At 40.5% G+C, this 21,563-nt stretch overlaps 1 protein-coding gene across 1 annotated transcript; it reads right to left on the bottom strand.

Annotated features, from left to right (window-relative positions):
• Nucleotides 1-380: 380 nt before the first annotated feature.
• Nucleotides 381-19,406, bottom strand: cpt2 (carnitine palmitoyltransferase 2). The gene is made up of 5 exons (XM_073063101.1): nucleotides 19,020-19,406; nucleotides 14,125-14,205; nucleotides 8,782-8,888; nucleotides 4,825-6,129; nucleotides 381-3,047 (listed from the first exon to the last, which is right to left on the bottom strand). The coding sequence occupies exons 1-5, from the start codon at nucleotides 19,232-19,234 to the stop codon at nucleotides 2,716-2,718; spliced, it is 2,040 nt and encodes a 679-aa protein (XP_072919202.1). The 5' UTR covers nucleotides 19,235-19,406; the 3' UTR covers nucleotides 381-2,715.
• Nucleotides 19,407-21,563: the final 2,157 nt, after the last annotated feature.

The following is a 21,563-nucleotide window of genomic DNA, read 5'->3' as shown; positions in this document are numbered from 1 at the left end:
TAAAAATAAATTTTAAATAAGTTCATTTATTATTGAAGCTGCAAAGGTACATCAACCAGAGATTTTCATTCACAAGTTTGCTCTTTGTTTCATCTTGGTTTGCAGGGCTCTGTTATACATTCCACAATGAATAACAGGACATTTGCTCATCAGATTTTCTCTTTTGCTCCAAATATCTTTCATACTGTCTGGATCAAAGAATACAGCTACTAAAAAACCAGAAGATTTAGTTGGTCTTCTGTTTTAAAAATAGACGCCTGGTATATAGGAACTTTGTAACTTGCAGACTTGGTGATATTAAAGCTAAACTCTGGCGCTTGGGGCTATCAGTAGCCTCAAATACTTTTCAGCTGCTATCAAACACAAAGTAACAATACAAATTGAATATCAAAGAAATTTTAATGGAAATCTGAATGAACTTTATTTTTCATTAAAAAAAGCAATTATAGTAAAGCAACTTCTTTGCATTTTTCTTCAACATCAGTGTTAGGCTAATTGTATTTTAATTGATGCCAACATAACCAACTTTAAGTACTTATCTATGACTGACTGCTTTTGATTTAAATACAAATGAACACAACATAAAGCACCTAGAAATTGCCTTGAGTTTGCATAATTAAAAGCATCACTTCAATTTTAATTCATACAAGACTTTCTGAATTGTTTTTCTGAAACATTAAATAGAATATGAAATGAGGATTAATCTTTTGTGTAATCGTGAAATAAACATTACAAAATGCTTAAAAAAGGAGGCATTTTGTCTGTAGGCTTATCAAACTGACAAGGAAAAACAAGCAAAATTGAATAAGTAGTTGCTTAGCTTGGAGTGGACTGGTGAGAGGATCAGCTTTATCCTTTGGCAGTCCTTAAGATTTAGGTTGGTCAGGAAGTTACAAAATAATCTTGTCCAGTTAATGATATCAATTGCTTAAAATTGAAATAATGCTTCTGATTAAGCAAACTCAATGTGATCTGGATGGTGGCATCCGTTGGTCTCGAGAGACCATGGATCTGCGCCTGGAGTTTCCAGGGTGCAGGCCTGGGCAGGGTTGTATGGGAGACTGGCTGTTGCCCAAGCTGCAGGCCTTCCCCTCTCCACGCCACTGATGTTGTCCAAGGGAAGGGCACTAGGACCCGTGCAGCTTGGCCACCGGTGACGTCGCAGAGCAATGTGTTGTTAAGTGCCTTGCTCAAGGACACAAACACGTTGCCTCAGCTGAGGCTCGAACCAGTGACCTTCAGGTTACTAGTCTGATGCCTTGCCCACTAGGCCATGCACCAATGGGTTTCGACCCGAAACGTCGTCACTACCTCCTCCCATAGATGCTGTCTGGCCTGCTGAGTTCTGCCAGCATTTTGTGTTTTTATTTATTTCCAGCATCTGCAGATTCACTCGTTTTGTCAATGTGATCTGGAGGTGCTTTTATCTGAATTTAACAAACAATACAAAATCCCAATCAAATCTGGGCCATTTCCTAATGATTCTTAGTAGATGTTTTAAAATAGGTATGAAGAATTCTCAGTTAAACTCACATCATAGAACTTCATAAAATAAAACAAAGAACCTGCAAAAGGACATGTACCATCTCAACATTAAGGGCAAAAAATCTTCAATCACATTATTAGTAATGTTTAAATACACCTAGTCCTAATTTCTATCGTATGTGATTCCATCACCATCTTCATATAGCAAATAAATGTCCTGATCTAAAGATGAATTTAAAATATATTGCAAACAGATTAATAAAACAAGAATTACTTAATAAGCTAATTAATGCACATTGGTGTTCCTCTTTAGTTCATCAAGATTTGGATCAGGATTTAAATACAGTATAATGGAAGAAAACTATATTTTCAGTTTCATAAGAGTAAAACAATGACATCTATTGACTTATCAAGGAGTAGATTGTGGTGGTAAAGGAAAGGACATAAACCTAATTAAAATACAGGATGTCCCTGGGTTACAGGCAATCAATTTATGGATACATGTACATACTAGCAAGCTCCTATAATGTTAAAGTCCAATGGATGTGCAAATATTCCTCTCTCGACACTTTGGTAATTGATCTTTCTTATCAGTGCTATATGCTTTTGATGCTATAGTATAATACCATGGAGATGTATTTTACCTTAGAGTGATTTTATATTTGCTAACTTAAAAACAAAATCAATATATGAACACTTGTTAAACTGGAACCTACTCATTACCTCGCGATGGTCTGCACATGATCAAGGTTAGGTGTGATAATGTTACTGTTTACGGAACATTTCCATTATACTGTGTGAATGTCAAGTATGTCTAAGACAGAGGTAGCACAGTTGAACACATATTAGAGATCTCCAGTGATTTACCTCAATTCCAGCTACAGAAGAGTATATTGGAGTTATACTTCAGTAACTTGTGGCTCTTTAGTTAAGAATGTCAAGTCTTCATTTTGAGCAGTTAGCCTGAGCCCCATAAACATGTCACAGTCGATATCATTGGTATTGGAAGGCAGTTTTATCTAACTAATCTGGTTTGCTTTCACCTGGATTACAGGACTGAACATCAATGTCTAACCAACATTAGCATCCAAAGCCTCTACAATTAAGAATGATTTTTAATTCTTTCTAATGTACTGATTAAGAGATAACATTAAAGTATAACATTTTAGGGCCTTAAGTTCTGTAACTGCAGGATAATATCAATTCACTCTCCACTTCAGTTTCTGTAACTCAGCCACCGATGGGTTGCCCTTCCAATACGTGAAAGATATCATCCAGACTTCTGCAGACACACTTAAGGAATTCCTTAGCATCTCGAGCAGGATAGCTGGAAATATTGTAACCTATCCAGTTATCATTAACACTATATCCAACTCCAAAACCATCAGGAACAACAGGTGCAAAGCCTCCTAACTGGATGGCCGTACTGGCTAGGGTGCTGGTGGAAAGAATGTTGTGTTTAATTTTAATATATGATGGATCTTGGAATAGTTCTGGCAAAGGCATTCCTTCAGATTTTGCCAGGTAACATAAGGCAAATAAATGGCGGTCAAATCCCTGAGCTGTGAGAAAAAAAACAGAAAAAAAAATTAGTGGCCAATGTCAGAAAGACCCTTTTAAAAGTATGGTTGATAGAATGTAAAATAAAAACTGCAGAAGGCAGTAACCTGGAAATACTCAGCTGGTCAAGCTAGCCTCTGTGCAGAGAGAAAATCTATTAATATAAAGGTTGATGATCTTTCATGCCATCTCTTTAAGTGTTACTGAGTATTTCCAGGATTCCTTTTATTTTTATAATAAAGTTAAAACATACAATTTGTCATGAAACACACACAAAATGCTGGTGGAACACAGCAGGCCAGGCAGCATCTATAAGGAGAAGCACTGTCGACATTTCGGGCCGAGACCCTTCGTCTCCTTATAGATGCTGCTGTGTTCCACCAGCATTTTGTGTATGTTGCTTGAATTTCCAGCATCTGCAGATTTCCTCGTGTTTGAATTTGTCATGATGCACGATTGTAGTTGGACTTCATTTAGTAAATGGAGCAGTTTCAGTCCATGATACAGTAGTGGGTGATGATGTAGCTTTGGAAAATCTCAAAAGGCCACAAGAATAATTCTCATTTTAAAATACCAGTCACACATTCCTTTTGTAGACCCAAAGAATAGAGAAGCCTGCAGCAGATGTCCAGCTGCGCAGTAAACACTGATTAACTCTGTACCCTTGAAGCTATGATGCATGCTTACAAACTACCAGTGTTATTAAATAAACATATTGGAGCATAATAGGCTGAACTACTGTATTAATAGCTTATATGCTCTCAATGGCCACTTTATTAGGTACTTCCTGTACCTAATGAGTGCGTGTTTGTAGTTCTACTGCTGTAGCTGTGCTCATCCACTTCAAGATTCGACATATGTTCAAAGATGCTCTTCTGCACACCACTGTTGTAAAGTATAGTTAATAGAGTTACAGTCAACTTCAATCAGTCTGGACATTCTCCTTTGATCTCTCTCATTAACCAGGTGTTTTCACTCACAGAACAGCTGTTCAGTGGATGTTTTTTGTTTTCCACGTCATTCTCTGCAAACTTTAGAGACTGCTGTGTGAGAAAATTCAATGGAAGTTGCATGTTGGGCACCAACAATCATTACACAGTCAAAGTCACTTGGATCACATTTCTTCCCCATTCTGATGTTTGGTATGAACAACAACTGAGCCTCTTGACCGTGTCTGCATGCTTTTAAGCACTGAGTTTCTGGTACATGATTGGATAATTAGATGTTTGCATTAAAGAGGTATACAGGCTTGCCTAATAAAGTAGCCACTGAGTGTCTTTTTTTTTGTTTGAAAATGGGCTAATTTCCTAGCAGGATATCTTAAGATCACCTGAAAGAACATCAAGAGGCATCAGGGCCATATCTATTACTTAAGAAGTATCACTTATTGAGGGGAGGCTCCAAGACTGCTGTTTAGACGAAATTTTCTGACTGGGTCTAAATTAATATTCCACCATATTTTTGTACTTTGATCACATAGTTCTAATTTAATTATAAACATTACAGCATAATTGCAGATAGCTGAACTAAGGAAACGCAAAGCAAGCACAGTGCTTTTAAGTCACAGCCATGTCTACTCTGGTAAAAAAAAATATATGAATAACCAGACAAAGCTAATGGGCTAAGAAATCTGATTTGCTACAGCATGATTCAAATAAACATTAGTTGCAGGGGACTAGGTTCATATGGAATGTTGATAGCTGAAGGCTGCCAGTGGCTTTAAAGGTTGTAAAAACAAATCATTTCAATATCTATCTAAGTAAGCAAATTTGAACTTACCCATTGCAGCCTCTTTGGTTAGCTGCCCATGATACTTGGAGCACTCGTCTATCATTGCCTTCAAGTCTGAGATGCTATGTTTCGAAGGCTGCCTCACAAATGCCTCACAGCACTTCTGGGTGAATATGGTGGCAGGGCGAATAGTTTCTGTACGACCGTGTTTAAATGCTGCAGTGCTGCATGACTCATAAGTGGCTACTGTTTTGCCGTACTGCCGCAGAAAGCCCATTTGAAGAGAGAGTTGAGCCACTGCATCAGGGCTCAGCTTCTGCTTTTTCAGGAACACTTTCCCACCTTTTTTAAACTCGGCTGCTTCGATAGTCAACGTGCTCACAGTGGTGTCAAATTTTTCTTTAGCACTCAAAATGCCCGCTTTAAGAACATCATCGAGTTTGAACTCAAGCTTCTGCACACTCTTAGAGGAGTCAATCATTGCAGGCTGTGTTGTTGGGGAAACTGCAGGCCGCGTGGTCGTGTCTTTGAAAACTTCATTCTGTAAACGCAGGACAGCGACGCCGTCCCCCCACGAATGTTCAAAGTTCACACCTGCACTGCCATCTTTGGTTAATATGAAGCTGAACGATTTGTCATACCAGCGGTTGAGGCCATTTCCATGAAGCATGTTATGGGAGAGCTCAACGTGGTCTTTGAGGGTAATGTCATCAAGGCAAACACAGAAGACAGCAGAATCTATTTTATTTAATGCCTCTTTATTCCCAGCCTCCAATAGTCTCTGTCTTAGAGAGGACCAGACATCCCGATTCTCACTTGTCAAATACCCAAGTGGAAATTCAGGAGGGGGGCTGAAATCAGACAAAATGTACTGGAAATGTGCCAGGATTTCTGAAGGCTTTGTGATCCTTCCATCTTGATCAATAACATCAAATATATAGAAATGTCCATTTCTCATCACCAGCAAGTGCTTGCCACTTTTATTTGTAAGAAGCTCATCTTGAATTGGTCTGGGAATACGAGTGGAATTAAAGAGTCTGTAGTACTGAGACATATCAAGTGGATAGGCATTAACCATATAGGCACCATACCATGAAATAGAAGTGGGAACAAAGCGAATGATATTCTTGAAAAGAGCTGTGTCACTTTTAGCAGGATTGAGGTGGAAAATTTCAGGTTCTAGTAAGCCCGCACGAAAAGTCTTCATGAAACGTACTGCAGACACTGTCATGTTGGCTGCCCTAATTAGCTGATTATTGTATGCAGGATTTGGATCAGGATTAAACGACATAAAGGGGTTAAAATTCAGGACCACTGATTCACGGGCATTTAGGTACATGTCAAACCATGGTCCTAAAAATAATGAGAAAAAATAATTCTAAAAGCTCTGAATATATTAAACATTAAAACATAATGTCTCCCATATGAAACTTTTTATTTGCTTATCCAGTTTGTTTAATTTTTTAAAAATCTACTAATAGGTAAATCACCCAAACAAAATTCTCCACACAATTCCTCACAAGTGTTGTTATAAGATTCCAAGGACCCGTATCGATATTGTTTATTAATATACAATATCATATTGACTGTATTGGCCATATCAAGTTGAATTTGATACTACCTAGTTTACTGAAGCAAGCGCTTACCATTCTGAGATCACTGAATAATTAAAGGAAAATTTGCCAATTTTTCCTTTACCCTAAACCAGGGATCCCAAGTCCAATTCAGGCATTTCTACCAATTCAGAAAAACAAATTGCTGGAGGAGCTCAGCAGATCAGGCAGAATCCCTGGAGTAAAGGGACCGTTGATTAGTGGTGGGGGGGGGGGGAGGGGTGATGAACAAACCAGCAAGACATGAAGTGCGTGTGGTCCCTGCTAAAGCAGAAAGGAGTGCAGAGAGGAAGGTGTGACTGGTGGCGGGATCCTGCTGCAGCTGGAATAAATTACCAAGAATGATGTACAGGATGCAGAGGCTGGTGGGGTGAAAGGTAAGATCCAAGAGACCGCTAGCTCTGTTGGGGCAAGAATCCTCCTGCAGTTTGATTTTGTGCCCAGATCCCAGTATATGCAATCTCTTATATCTTCAGAAGTCAACTAATATTACATAGACCAGAACTTGAAGACATTTATATCAAATCATAATTCCTACTACAATTATTCACTATGCCATCGGGTAGAAAAGCTGCAATAATTCATCTATTGTGCACTGTAACAGGGAACATTATGTAAATGATTTTAAAAATCAAACTCAATCAATCAAGTGGCAAGACAAATAATATATATTTTCAGATTCTCACCAATTAACAGGTTTGTTTCAAACCGGCAAAAAGGACAATTATTATAGCAAATACAATGTAGCAGTATTTAGGTCATTCTTCAAGTTTCAGTTGCAGGAAAAAGTTTGTGAACCCTTTACAATTACCTGGTTTTCTGTATTAATTACTCATAAAGTGTGGTCTGATCTTCATATAAGTTGCATAATAGACAAACACAATCTGCCTAAACTAATAACAAACAGTTGTATTGCTTCTCATCATTACTGAGTACATCATTTAAACAATCACAGTCTAGGTTCAAAAAGGTATCTGAACCTTTGGGGTAATGCCTTCCACAAAAGCTATTTGGAGTCAGGTGCTCCAATCAATGAATTGAGATTGGAGGTGCGGGTTATAGAGGCACGCTGCCCTTTAAAAAAGACACACAAAGTCAGGTTACTGACAGAGCCTGCACTTCTCAAGAAAGATATCTTTAAGTGTACCATGCCTTGGTCAAAACAACTTTCAGAGGACCTTAGAAGAAGAATTGTAGATGTGCATGAAGCTGACAAAGGCTACTAAAGCATTTCTAAAGGCCTCAGTGTTCATTAGTCCACAGTAGGAGAAACTGTCTCCAAATAGAGGAAATTCAATACTGTTGTTACTCTCCCTAGGAGCAAGTGTCCTGCAAGATTCACACCAAGAGCACAATGTGCAATGCTGAAGGAGATGAATAAGAATCCAAGGGTAACAGCAAAAGACCTGCAGAAATCTCTAAAGCTTACTAAAGTCTCTGTTCATGTGTCCACTATAAGAAAAACACTGAAGAATGGTGTTCATGGAAGGACAGTATGAAAGAAACCACTGCTCTCCACAAATAAACGTTGCTGCACATCTCAAGTTTGCTAAGACCACTTGGATGTTCCACAGTGCTTCTAGGACAATGTTCTGTGGACTGATGAGACAAAAGTTGAGCTTTTTAGCAGAAATGCGCACTAGTATGATTGGAGGAAAAAGGGCACTGTACAACAACACCAAAATCTTATAACAACTGTGAAGCATGGTGGAAGGAGCATTATAATCTGGGGCTGTTTTGCTGCCTCCGGGCTTGGACAACTTGCAATTGTTGAGGGAACAATGAATTCAAAATTTTATCACCATTTCACAGGAGAATGCCAGGGTAGCAGTCTGTCACCTGAAGCTTAATAGAAATGGGATGATGCAACAAGACAATGATCTGAAACACAACAGTAAACAGAATAATTTAAATAGAAGAAAATTCATGTTTTGAAATGGCCAAGTCAAGGTCCAGATCTTAACCAATTGAGATGCTGTGGCATGACCTGTTGAGAGCTGGTCATGCAAGGTATCCCAGGAATATTGATGAACTGAAACAGTTTTGTATGGAGGAATGGTCAGTTACTGAAAACAAAGATTCACATACTTTTTTCAACAGATATTGCAATATTGGATCATTTTTCACATTACATAAATGAATAAGTATAATGTTTTTGTGTTATTTATTTAATTTAGTTCTCTTTATCTACTTTTAGAACTTGGCATGAAGATCTGATCATATTTTAAGTTATATTTATGAAGAAATAGAGAAAATTCTAAAGGGTTCACAAACTTTCTAGCACCACTATAAGATACAAAAGAGATAGTCCCTTCAGAACAATGATAGCAGTCAAAGGTTTGTTCTTTCATTTTGCGATAACAGTTCAGATCAAACAGCTTGAGGATCTCACCCGAAATGTAACTGGTATGTTTGTTTCTTTTGTCCTGAGCCACAAGTTCTTCATGTAATTGTTTACCAACCCCCTGTTCAAAATCGTGAGCCACCTTTTCTGTTCTCCTGTAGCAAAGAAAAAACATATAATGTGGGCAGATGTGCACATAATCAGGCCGAGCAAGGGGCCACTTGGCATGGATATTAAAATATTTGATCTGTTAAATGCCACTGTTGGCAGATCTAAAATCAGAAACAAAGTAAAGCTCACAGATAGAACTCCAATGGTTGCTTACCCAAAGACATTTCTTATGCCTTAAAATGTCTAGACAGTTCAAAGATTAGACAGTTCCCTGTTCAGTTGCAAACATTAGCTGTTTAAAGAAAGATTATGCTTCAAGAGTTAATTATGATTTTATTTATTTTTTCCATCTTTTTAGAAGCACATTAAACCTGCAAAACAAGCATCTTTCTTAATCTGATGCCTACGTCTTATGAAGATTTTGACTCCTACATGAGTAAGTCCAAGGTGCTACAAACTCTCTGGTGCTTCATCAAGATGGCTACTTTCCCTGCATGCCCACACACTGAAGACCAGGATAGTCTTCCATAAGTTACCCGCTGTCAAGCCAGATTCAATTCTCACCAAAGATGGTTGTGGTTAGTGCAGAAGATTGGTAATCAATACAGTGGGATATAGATCGGTTACAGATATGGGTGGAGAAATGGCAGATAGAGTTTAACTCAGCCAAATGTGAAGAGTTGCACCTCTCTTAAGAGTTGATGAGCAGAGGAATCTTGAAAGTTCATAGCTCCTCGAAAGTGGCTACACAGGCTGATAGGGCCGCTATAGGTCATATATGGCTTCATTAGTCAAGGCATTGAGTTCAAAAGCCAGAAAGTTATGTTGTGGCTTTATAAAACTCTAGTTAGGCCACATTTGGAGTATTGCATACAATTCTGGTCACAGCCCCATTATAGGAAGAAGGTTGAGACTTTGGAAGAATACAGAAGAGGTTCACCAGAATGCTGCCTGTATTAGAGGGCCTGTGCTATAACGAGAGGATGGACAAACATGGGTTGTTTTCTCTGGAGTGGCAGAGGCTGAGCGAAGATCTGATAGAGGTTTATAAGACCATGAGAGGCATAGAGTAGACAGACAATATCTTTTTCCCAGGGTTGAAATGTCTAATAGCAGAAGGAAGGCTCTACAGCGGGCAATCAAAACTACCCAACACATCACTGGCAAAAGTTTGCCCATTAAGGACATACAAGGAAAAATGTCAAAAAAGGGCCTGTGACATCATGAAGGATTCAACACACTCTGTTCATGGACTGTTTGTCCAATCCCTTTAGGATGGAGGCTATACAGCATCCACGCCAGGACCACCAGACTAAAAAACAGTGACTTCCCCAAGCAGTAAAGCCAATCAACACCTCCACCCACTAACTCCACCACTACTTTATTATTTTCCACCAGTCATCTTGTGCACAATCTAGTGTCACTTTATGGATATACAATCAATATATACAAGCCAGCTTATCTACTTATATTTATTATGTGTTTTTTTCATTATTGTGTTTTTTTTTTATCTTTCATGGGTTTTTTGTGCTGCATCAGATCCAGAGTAACAATTATTTTGTTCTCCTTACATTTGTGAACAGGAAAATACATTAAATAATCTTGGAATGTATTTAAGTTTAGAAGGGGTAAGTCAAGGGAGATGTGAGGGGCAAGAACTTTTCACACAGGGTGGTGGCAGGGAGAGATACATTAGGAATTTTTAAGAGAGGTTTAGATAGGCTCCTGAATGTGAGGGAAATGAAATGTACATTCTGTAGGTAGAAGGGATTAGTTTAATTGGCCATTTGATTATTAATTTAATTGGTTTGGCGCAACGTTGTGGGCTGAGAGGCCTGTTCCTGTGCTATACTGTACTACTCTATTTTCTATGGCTGTAGATATACAACTCTTGCAGTGCATTTGGTGAATATGTAGAGACAGAAATCAGTATTACCATTCTAGTCTGGGAACACAAAAGCTTTTTGTGTTATCCATTTACCATCTTATTAAGAAAAGATGACTTAACAAAATAGGTTGCAATTTTTTTTATTTTCAAATTATATCAAATTAATTTTGAATTAAGCTATAGAAGTAAACCAATATCTAGTAATATAGAGGTGCATATACTGTAGGAATCAATGATTTGTGCAAAAATCACTCAATTGCTGACTGCATTGTATAAAATGAGACCTACACTCAGCACACCAGGATGATTCTAGTCCATTCCCAGTTAAATTACCTCAGCTGAGGCTTTTCAACTTCATGTGAAAGGAAGGGGAAACTCTGCCAGCATTCACATGTCCTGATCATTGTTCACTGATCTCTATTGGAGGGAGAGTATACGAGTTGGTTAAGGCTAGACAGGTTTTGGAATTTGACCAACCCAACCGTACATTATCAAGGTTCACTGGTAGTTGAAAACAGAAATGTATAACTGCTTCTGACATTATCCCATTCCAAGTAACTTCAAAAGTAATCACAGTATCGGACAAACAAAAAGCCAGTTAATATTTTAAATGGTGTTGCTTAGAAGACGAATGTTGGCGGTGGAGAATACTCCCTTGGTGAAATGGTGTCATTAAAAGATTAAAAAAAGATTAAACAATTAGTTTTATTTGTCACACATAACATACAGTAAAATGTGCTATTTTGTGTAAATGAATAACACAACCCAAGGTTTGTGCTGGTGTCAGTCTGCAAGTGTTGCCATGCCACAACTCACTAACCATAAGCATACGACTTTGGATTGTGGGAACAGGAGCACCTTATGGTCATGAGAAGAACAGACCAACTCCTTACAGATAGCAGCGGGAATTGAACCAACTGGTGATTTGATTGCTGATGCTGTAAAGTAATTGCACTAACTGCTATGCTACCGTACCACTCTGTGTCAGACCTTATAGCACTTATGCATTTAAATAAATATTATCAACAGGTAAAGAAGTGGATTTTTGACCATCTGTATTGGATCTGTACCCCATTCAAGAGCCAGTCTGAACTATTGGTCAATCCATATCTTTCCAAATAATTAAGTCAAAATATTAATGTACGAACACTATCTTTGTGAAGAAGCTTGAAAGTAATATTGAAACAAGTACCGGTATATGCCTACCCTAATTCCTTCCTTCACTTTCGTCTCCCCAATACAAAGCACATACTTGTCTCTCCATGTTCCCAAAATGCAATCCATACATGACCTTTGTGAAGATTTAAAGCACTTATTCAGTGCACATTCGAGTGATCTCTCGCCTCCTCTACACTTGGGGAAAAGGCTGCATTTCTACATCCCACCCCTCTACAACGCTGACTCATAGTTCCTACACTGCAGCACACTAAACTTTGTTCTACACTGAACTTATAACATAATTTCAACAAATAAGCTATACCTATATCATAAACAGTATGAGGGTATTACATTTGAAAGATAAAAACAAGTTAAAATCTGTATCAGGTTATTTTGATACAACGCACAAAATAAATGTTATGCAAATTTCTGGATTGTCCAGGTCTTTGTATCTGTATATTATCGTGGTCTCAATAGGAATTCACTCCCAGATGAGCTAAGCACCTTTTATGCACACATCAAAAAGGAGAATAAAATTACACACGTGCGAGTCCCTACAGCATCCCTGTGATCTCCCTCTTGGAGGCCGGCGTCAGAACATCTTTCATGAGGGTGAACAAGGACTCAGGCCCTGATGATGCACCTGGTAATGTAATGAAAACCTGTGCCAACCATCTGGCTGGAGTATTCCAGGACATCTTCAATCTTTCACGAGATTCTCACCTGCTTCAGTGGCCAAGGAGAGCAGGGTGAGCTGCCTCAACAACTATCAGCTGGACTCACATCGATTAGGGTGAAGTGCTCTGAGAGGTTGGTTTTGACCCGCTGCAATCTGCCTATCACCACAATAGGTCTACAGTTGACGCAATCTCACTGGCTCTCCACTGGGCCTTGGATTTCCTGGCCAATAGCAATACCTATATATACCTGCTGTTTATTGAATACAGCTAAGTGTTTAACACAATCATACCCTCAGTACTAATTAACAAGCTCCAAAACCTGGGCCTTGCACCCTCCACTGGAACTGGATCCTTGCCTTCCTCGTCGGGAGACAATGGCCAATGCGGATCTGAAATAACACCTTCTCCTCACTAATAATCAACACAGGCGCAGGGTGGAACTGCTCTGTTCTCTCTACACCCGTGTCTGTCTCTAGCCAGAGCTCAAACAACATCTGTAAATTAGCGAATAACAACTATTGTTGGAAGAATTTCAGATGATGAAGAGAGGGCACATAAGAGTGAGACAGATCAGCTGGTTGAGTGGTGTTGCAACAGCAACCTTGCACTCAACGTCAGGAACTGATTGTGCACTTCGGGAAGGGGAGGTCAAACGCACACCGGCCTTCACTGAGGGATCTGCAGCGGAAAGGGTGAGCTTTTTCAAGTTCCTGGGTGCCAGCAACTCTGAAGACCTATCCTGAGCCCAACGTATGGAAGCAATTATAAAGAAGGCACATTATCGGCTAAATTACATTAGAAGTTCGAGGGGACTAAATGACACCAGAGACTCCTGCAAATTTCTACCAATGTACCATGGAGAATGTTCTAACTGGCTGCATTGACGTGTGGTATGGAGCGGCCACAGCACAGGATCAGAAAAGGGTGCAGAAAGTTTCAAGCTCGAACAGCTCCATCACAGACGCTGGCTTCCCCTGCATCGAGGACCTCTTTAGAAGACAATGTCTCAAAAAGCGACATCCATCATTAAGGACCCCCATCACACAGGACATACCCTCTTCTGATTGCTACCATCAAGGAGGAAGTACAGGAGCCTGAAGACACACACTCAATGCTTAGGAACAGATTCTTCCCCTCCACCAGATTTCTGAACGGACAATGAACACTATCTCACTAATTTTTTTTTGCTCTCTCTTTTCACTACATACTTAATTATATATTTCTTACTGTAATTTATAGATTTTATTATCTTGTATTGCAGTGTACTGCTGCCGCAAAACAACAAATTTCACAATAAACGTCAGTAATAGCAAACCAGATTCTAATTCTGGTTAGATTATCATACCTTGTGCCTTTAAATACTTGCATATTTGATCAGATATGGTAGCTACTAATAATTATGCAAAGAGGCTGAAGAGGCAAATTCCAAGAACATCATATACATTAAAATACTGGAAAACACTCAAATCAAAACCCTGGGTGTTTACTTCTTAGCATTACAAAGTTAACATAACATTTCGAAACTATCAGCCAATTAAAATTTTATTCACTTACCTATATTGGTCATTATCTAAAAGTGGTCTCTGTGCATTCAGGTAACGGCGGACTGTATCCTGCAGTTTTGGAATAGGTAACCTTTGGGATAAAGATAGTAAATTAGGAAGTAGCTCAGGAACACAGCCTAAAGCTGCAGGGTAATTAGTTTTCAAATTGAAATATAATGTACATCATTTTCAATTTTCTTTTATACTGCTGTATAAAATATCACTTATTAATACTCAGTATAGTGTGAAGGTCCTGTAGGCTTATATATTATACAAAGTGTTGCTTGGCATCAAAGCCATAACTTGATGCACTGGGGAGAAGATTATTATGATGTGAGACTTTTATGAAGCATTTGTCACCATAACAATCTTTAGTTAAAGAATTATTATGTCAACACCTGACATTTTTGATCATTACAAAGATTTCTTCAAAATGATTTATATCACTTGAAGTTCAATTTAAAACTCACATCCAATTTACACACACAAAATGCTGGAGGAACTCAGCAGTCCAGGCAGCATCTATGGAAAAGAGTACAGTTGTTTTGTGCCGAGTGAGTCCCGCTGAAGGGTTTCGGCCCAAAATGTAAACTGTACTTTTATCCATAGACGCTGCGTGGCCTGCTGAGTTCCTCCAGCATTTTGTGTGCTACTTGGCTTTCCAGCACCTGCAGTTTTTCTCTTGTTTGTGATTGGGTCACACTCAATTTGTTATTTTTTCCCCAGTTCAAACAGGCAATAAAGGCAAAACACCATTTTGATATCCAATGATGACCACTGGGAATTGCTCCTACCTGAAGATTTCATCACATGACATTCTCTTTAATAATTCTGAAGAAGGAATTGGGCAGTCAACATCATTATCAAGGAACTCTTGGCTCAGGAAAGGAATGAGGGTGTGTTCTGAGTGTTACAGGCTGTTATAGCAAGTACAAGTAAAAAACTTCAAAGACCAGCAAGGGAGTTGAGTATGTACCTATACTATACATGCAAAAAAAACAACCAATAATAAAATGTACGGTAACCATTCCACACTCCAGTGATGGTCTGAGCAATCTATTAATACTAATCTCATTTTCAGATAAACATAACAATTCTATGAAAATTCAAAATTCTAGTGGAATTTGTGAAGCCAGCAAATACAAGAACATTAGAATTAGGTGGAGAAGTAAAGCATCTAGCCCTTCAAATCTGCTCCACCATTCAATGCTGATCTTCCACTTCAATGCTTGAAAATGGTACTATCTCCATTGTCTTTAATTCACTTTATGTCCAGAAATCTATCAAACAAAACATCCATAGCCCTCCTGAGGTGTGGAGAAGTGAAGGAATTTCTGAATGAGGAAATTTTACCTCATCGCGAATTACCTTGTTTTGAGGTTGTGCTTCATTTCTGGATACCTCAACCTAGGAAAACAATCCTGCTACAATAAGCTTATCTAGCTCAGTGTGGATTTTGTAAATCTCAATGAGATCACTTTATGTGGGTATGCTGCCAGTGACTAGTGGTGTTCTGCACTGGTCGGTGTTGGGGGTGGTTCTTTCATGTTATTTTAGGTGACAGAATTGAAGGCTTTATGACCAGGTTTGCAGATGATAAGAAGAGAGGTGGAGGGACAGGAGTGTTAAAGAATTAGGGAGTCCACAGAAGGACTTGGACAAATTGGGCCAATAGGCAAAGACATGGCAGATGGAATATAGTGTAGAGAAGTGTATGGTCTTGCACTCTGGTGGAAAGAATAAAGGTGTAGACTTTTTTTAAATAAACGGGGAGAAAATTCAGAAATCAGAGGTGCAAAGGAACTTGGGAGCCCCTTGTACAGGATCCCCTAAAGGCTAACATTCAGGTTGAGTCAGTAGTAAGGAAGGCAAAATGCAATGTTTGCATTAATTTCAAGAGGACTAGAATATGAAAGCAAGGATCTAATGCTGAAGCTTTATAAGACATTGGTCAGACCAGACTTGGAGTTCTGTGTGCAGTTTATGGCTCCTTTTCTAAGAAAGCATGTGTTGGCATTGGAGGGGGTCCTGATGATGTTCATAAGAAAGATCTGGGGAATGAAAGGGTTAACATGGGTCTGTACTCATTGCAGTTTAGAAGAACATGGGAGATCTCATTGAAACCTATTGAATACCGAAAGGCCTACATAGAGTGGACATGGAGAAGATGGTTCTTACAGTGGGAGGTCTAGGACCAGAGGGCATGGCCTCAGATTACAAGGACGTCTCTTTCGAACAGAGATGAGGAGGAATATCTTTAGCCAGAAGGTGATGCCTGGCACAACTGGCAGGTGTGTCTGCCAGATGAGCTAAATTGTTTTTTTCTCTTACGCTCGATTTGAAGTTGCCAACACCAATGAACCGCTGATGCAACCTGCATCTTGGTTATCTCGAGACTGAAGTACACAGGTGTTTCCAACGAGTGGACAGTCACAAAGCTGCGGGACAGGACAGCATCCCAGGCTGGGTACACAGACTGTGTGCAGGACAACTGACAGATGAGTCTACAGACAATTACAGACTCTCTCCGAGAGTACAGTGCCTTCCTGCTTCAAAACATCCACCATTGCTCCAGAGCCTAAAAAGACCAAGGTAACACGTCTAAGCGACTGGCGTCCTGTCGCACACAACTGAATAGTAAGTTAATGCTTTGAGAGGTTGGTCAAGGATTACATCTGCAGCTTGCTATCACCCACACTGGACCCTCTACAATTCGCCTACCGACACAACCAATCGACAGATGACACAATAGCCTCAGCTCTAAACACCGTCCTTACACACCTGGAGAAGAAGGATGCTTATGTGAGAATGCTGTTCTTGGATTACAGTTCAGCATTCAACACCATAATTCCCTCCAGGCTCGACAAGAAGCTCAGACTTCGCCCTTCACCCTGCCTTGTGTAGCTGGATTTTGGACTTCCTGTCAGATCACCAGCAAATTGTAAGAGGGGGTCCCTCACCTCTGCCCTTCAACACGAGTGCCCCTCAGGGCTGTGTACGAAGCCCCCCCCCCTTTTACTTTGTATACCCATGACTGTGTCGCCACCCACAGCTCCAATCTGCTAATTAAATTTGCTGTCGACACTACACTGATTGGTCTAATCTCAAAGAATAATGAGGCAGCCTACAAAGAGGAAGTCATCACCCTGACACAGTGGTGTCAGGAAAACAACCTCTTCCTCAATGTCGCAAAAACAAAGGAGCTGGTTGTGGATTACAGGAGGAATGGAGACAGGCTAATCCCTATTGACATCAATGGATCTGGGGCTGAGAGGGTAAACAACTTTAAGTTCCTCGAGAGAAACATCACTGAGGACCTCACATGGTCTGTACATATCAGATGTGTGGTGAAGAAGGCACAATAATGCCTCTTTCACCTCTGACAGCTGAAGAAGTTTGGTATGGGCCCCCAAAACCTAATAACTTTCTACAGGGGCACAATTCAGAGCATCCTGACTGGCTGCATCACTGCCTGGTATGGGAACTGTACTTCCGTCAATTGCAGGACTCTGTAGAGAGTGGTGCAGACAGCCCAGAGCATTTGTAGATGTGAACTTCCCATTATTCAGGACATTTACAAAGACAGGTGTGTAAAAAGGGCCTGAAGGATCATTGGGGACCTGAGTCACCCCAACCACAAACTGTTCCAGCTGCTACCATCCAGGAAACCGTACCGCAGCATAAAAGCCAGGAGCAACAGGATCCGGGACAGCTTCTTCCACCAGGCCATCAGACTGATTAACTCATGCTGATGCAACAGTATTTCTATGTCATCCTGTTCTACATACTATTTATTACAAATTACTATAAATTGCACATTTAGACAGACGTAATGTAAAGAGTAGTATATGAAGGATGTAAGTCAATTCAATTCAGTGATAAATCTATGGAATTCATTGCCATAGATGGCTGTGATGGCCAAGTTATTGGGCATATTTAAAGTGAAGGTTGTTAAGTTCTCCATTAGAAAGAGTGTCAGACTACAGAGAGAAGGCAGGGGTTGAGAGGGAGAATATATCAGCCATAATGGAGTGATGGAACAGACATGATGAGCCAAATGGCCTAATTCTGCTCTTATGTCTTATGCCAAACAGGAAGATCCAATGCTTGTTGTTCTCAGTGGTATGCCTCAATGTTTAAAGTTTTTCTAGGGATGTTCTGAGAGTTTTTGAATCTTTTTTCTGTCTACCATGTGATCAATTTGCCTTGTCAGTTCTCCATAAATGTAAGTAATAAAGGTGAACTATCATTTCTCTTCCCATTTCCTTGCTGCACCTGTACATTTGTTTTTAACTGCATGCACCTTCGTTTATACCTCAATATTTCTTAAATTTTCCATCATCGTTAGGACATTTTGAAGTTCATGACTCACAATTTCCTTATATTCTATTTCCATGTTCTCATTCACTTTGTAAAATATCCAAATTGAAATCTCTTTGCAGCCTTCTCCTTTACTTATATCTACTTTTGTAGCACTAGAAAACTTGGAAATAAAATATTTGGGCTTCTCGGTCATTGATGTGTATTGCATATAGTTTGGTCACAAACACCAATCCCTGGCCACGGGAAAGCAGTGTGCAAAAGATCCATCTATTCCCTGCAAACTACAAACTTACTTCAAGCGGATTCATAATTGTAACCAGCATACAGCAGCAATAGTATATTTGCAGATTATAGTGAGGAGCTTCGGGATACAAATGATACAGGCAAACTGCAACAACTCAGTGAAAATAAAGCTTTCACAACCTGGGTAATGTTTTCCAGCAAATTTCACTCCACAACCCATTCAAAGTGCAACAAACGCGCAGTTCAAAAGCTCGGGTGTTTTGCAAGTTGCCCTTTCACCCAGCAGTCCACGAAGCAAAAAAAAACTGCACCAAGGCACGGGAGGGAACTGACACTAACCGCGGGAGGCTCTTCTGGAAGTGGTTGGTGGGGACGATGCTTTCGTGCAGGTAGTCGGGGTCGGGGCTGCAGCTGCTCGCCCGCTGCACACATCCGCCGCCGACCGGAGCCCGCACTGTCATCCCAACCCGGGCTCGGCACTGCCCGGCCGGAGACGCTACCCACCCCAGTTCGCTCAGCCTGCTGACAGCAGGCGAAAGTCGGAAGGCAGCCATCACAGCCGTCGATCACAAGCACTTATGCAAACTATCAAAGAAAACCGATTTAACAAGTAACGGTTCGATCTCACTCGCACTCCTGGATTCCCGGGAAGTTCCGGACTCCAGCCCAGTAAATGCAGGAAGTGACGAGATGGAAGGGCGGGTATAGAGGAGTTCACTGCAACGTTGCACTCTGAGCTCAGGTGGGGGAAATACTGACCTGCCCTGTTACCCTTTACCCTCCTCCGTCTGACGGGGCTGGTCCTCACTCGACAATTTCTTTTTAGGCTCCTCCCACTTACTCAAACTCAAGGTGAAGTCATGGGCTCCAGCTATGGCCGTCTTGTAGTTGTCTACGAGGTGCAATGGTCCATGTTCCAAGCCTCCCCCGATAATGCTCCCCAGCTCTTTGCGCTACGTTGACGACTGCATTGGTGCTCTTTCCTGCACCCCTGCTGAACGCGTCAATTTCATCAATTTTGCCCTTCAATCCACTTGGTCCATTTCTGACACCTTTCTAGATCTTGCTGTCACTAGAGACAAACTATCTACCGATGTCTTTTATAAACCTACCAATTCCCACGGCTATCATAATTATACCTCTTCCCAATCTATATCTTGTAAAACTACTATTCCCTTTTTTCAGTTCCTTTGTTTCTACCACTTCATTTCCCAGGATGAGGCTTTCCAAGATATCAGACATGTCCTCCTCCTTCAGAGAATAGGGTTTCCCGTCCTCCATGGTTGATGCTGCCCTCACCCACATCGCCTCCATTTCCTAGACCCACCCTCACCCCATCATCCTGCCACCTTAACAGGTATAGAATTCCTCTTGTTCTTCCCTACCACCCTATGAGCCTCTGCATCCGGCATATCATTCTATGCAACTTTCACTATCTTCAACAGGACCCTACCACCAAATGTATATTTATCTAATACCTCCACTTACCACAACAATCTCTCCCTCTGTAATTCCCCTGTCCGTTTGTTCCCTAAACCCCCACCCCACCACCACTAATTTTCCTCCTGGCATTTATCCCTGCAAGCTGAAATGTTGCACCTGCCCATTCACCTCCTTTCAGGGCCCCAACAGTCCTCCCAGATGAGGCAACACTTCACCTGTGAATTTTTGGGGTCATTTACTAAATCTGGTGGTCTCGATGCAGCTTCCTCTTCGTTGGTGAGACCCAACATAGATTGCTTTGTCGAGCACCTTTGCTCCATTCACAAAAAGCAAGATTTCCCGTTGGCCAACCATTTAATACCTATCCCCATTTCCATTTTGACATGTTGGTCCATGGCCTCCTGTACTGCCACGATGAACCCACCTGGCTTCACCTATCACCTTCTAGCTTGTACTCCTCTTCCTCTCCCCACCTTATTCTGGCTTCTTCCCCCTTCCTCTCCAGTCCTGATGAAGGGTCGTGGCCTGAAACATCAACTGTTTATTTATTTCCATAGAAGCTGCCTGACCTGCTGAGCTATACCAGCATTTTGTGTGTGTTTCACTGGGATGGAATGATGTGACTATCAATATCAGGGTACTGTACACTAGTCCTGTACAAGGGGTACCTCAAATAACCTTGTCACAGTTTCTATCTCTACTCCACTCTAATGACAGGACCATCCATCCAAAAGATTGACTCTGTTTCTTTCTCCAGAGCTGCTGCCCAACCTGCGGAGCACACAGCATTTATTTTCCCTTTCTGAAAATGCAGACTGAGTTACCGCGGAACTCTTTTATTCAATTCATACAGTTTACCTCAACTTCTCAATTTCCTGTTGCCTTAATTCTCCATTCCACTTTGTCTTGTACCTTGAGTGTGCTTTCATCAAAGCCCAGTGTAGTTTTGAGGAATGTCATCTACTACTTAGTCAAGGTCCAATTCTTAGAGTATAACCTTGAACTCTGCCTTCTCAGATATCAAACTTTTGAAGACTCTCGGAAAGAACTATTTTATGTCCAAGTTCCAGCATTATTTTATTTTTTGTTTTTATTAATCATCTTCTTCCATTTGGATCTCTTCATGCTCTCAACATGGCACCACTTCAGTCTGGACCTTTCAGTCTTCCCTCATCCCAACCCAATCTTGCCACAGATATTCCTTTTGTTCTCTCCGCCCCTCACCTTTCTCTGTAACAAAGTAGATATGATTTCTATTTAATTTCTGTTCTGATAAAAATCGTTAATCTGAAATGTTAAAACTATTTATTCCTCCACAGATGCTGTCTGGCCTCCTGAGTACTTACATGATTTTCTGTTTTCATTTTAAATCTCCTCATGAGGTATGGCCAAGTTGACTATGACCAGATCCTGACAGTGGCATCCAAGGATCTGTTTATC

This window comes from Hemitrygon akajei, chromosome 12, assembly GCF_048418815.1.
Source record: "Hemitrygon akajei chromosome 12, sHemAka1.3, whole genome shotgun sequence".
NCBI lineage: Eukaryota > Metazoa > Chordata > Chondrichthyes > Myliobatiformes > Dasyatidae > Hemitrygon > Hemitrygon akajei.
The sequence above is the reverse complement of the archived record's forward strand: the minus strand, read 5'-3'. Positions and strand labels throughout refer to the sequence as shown.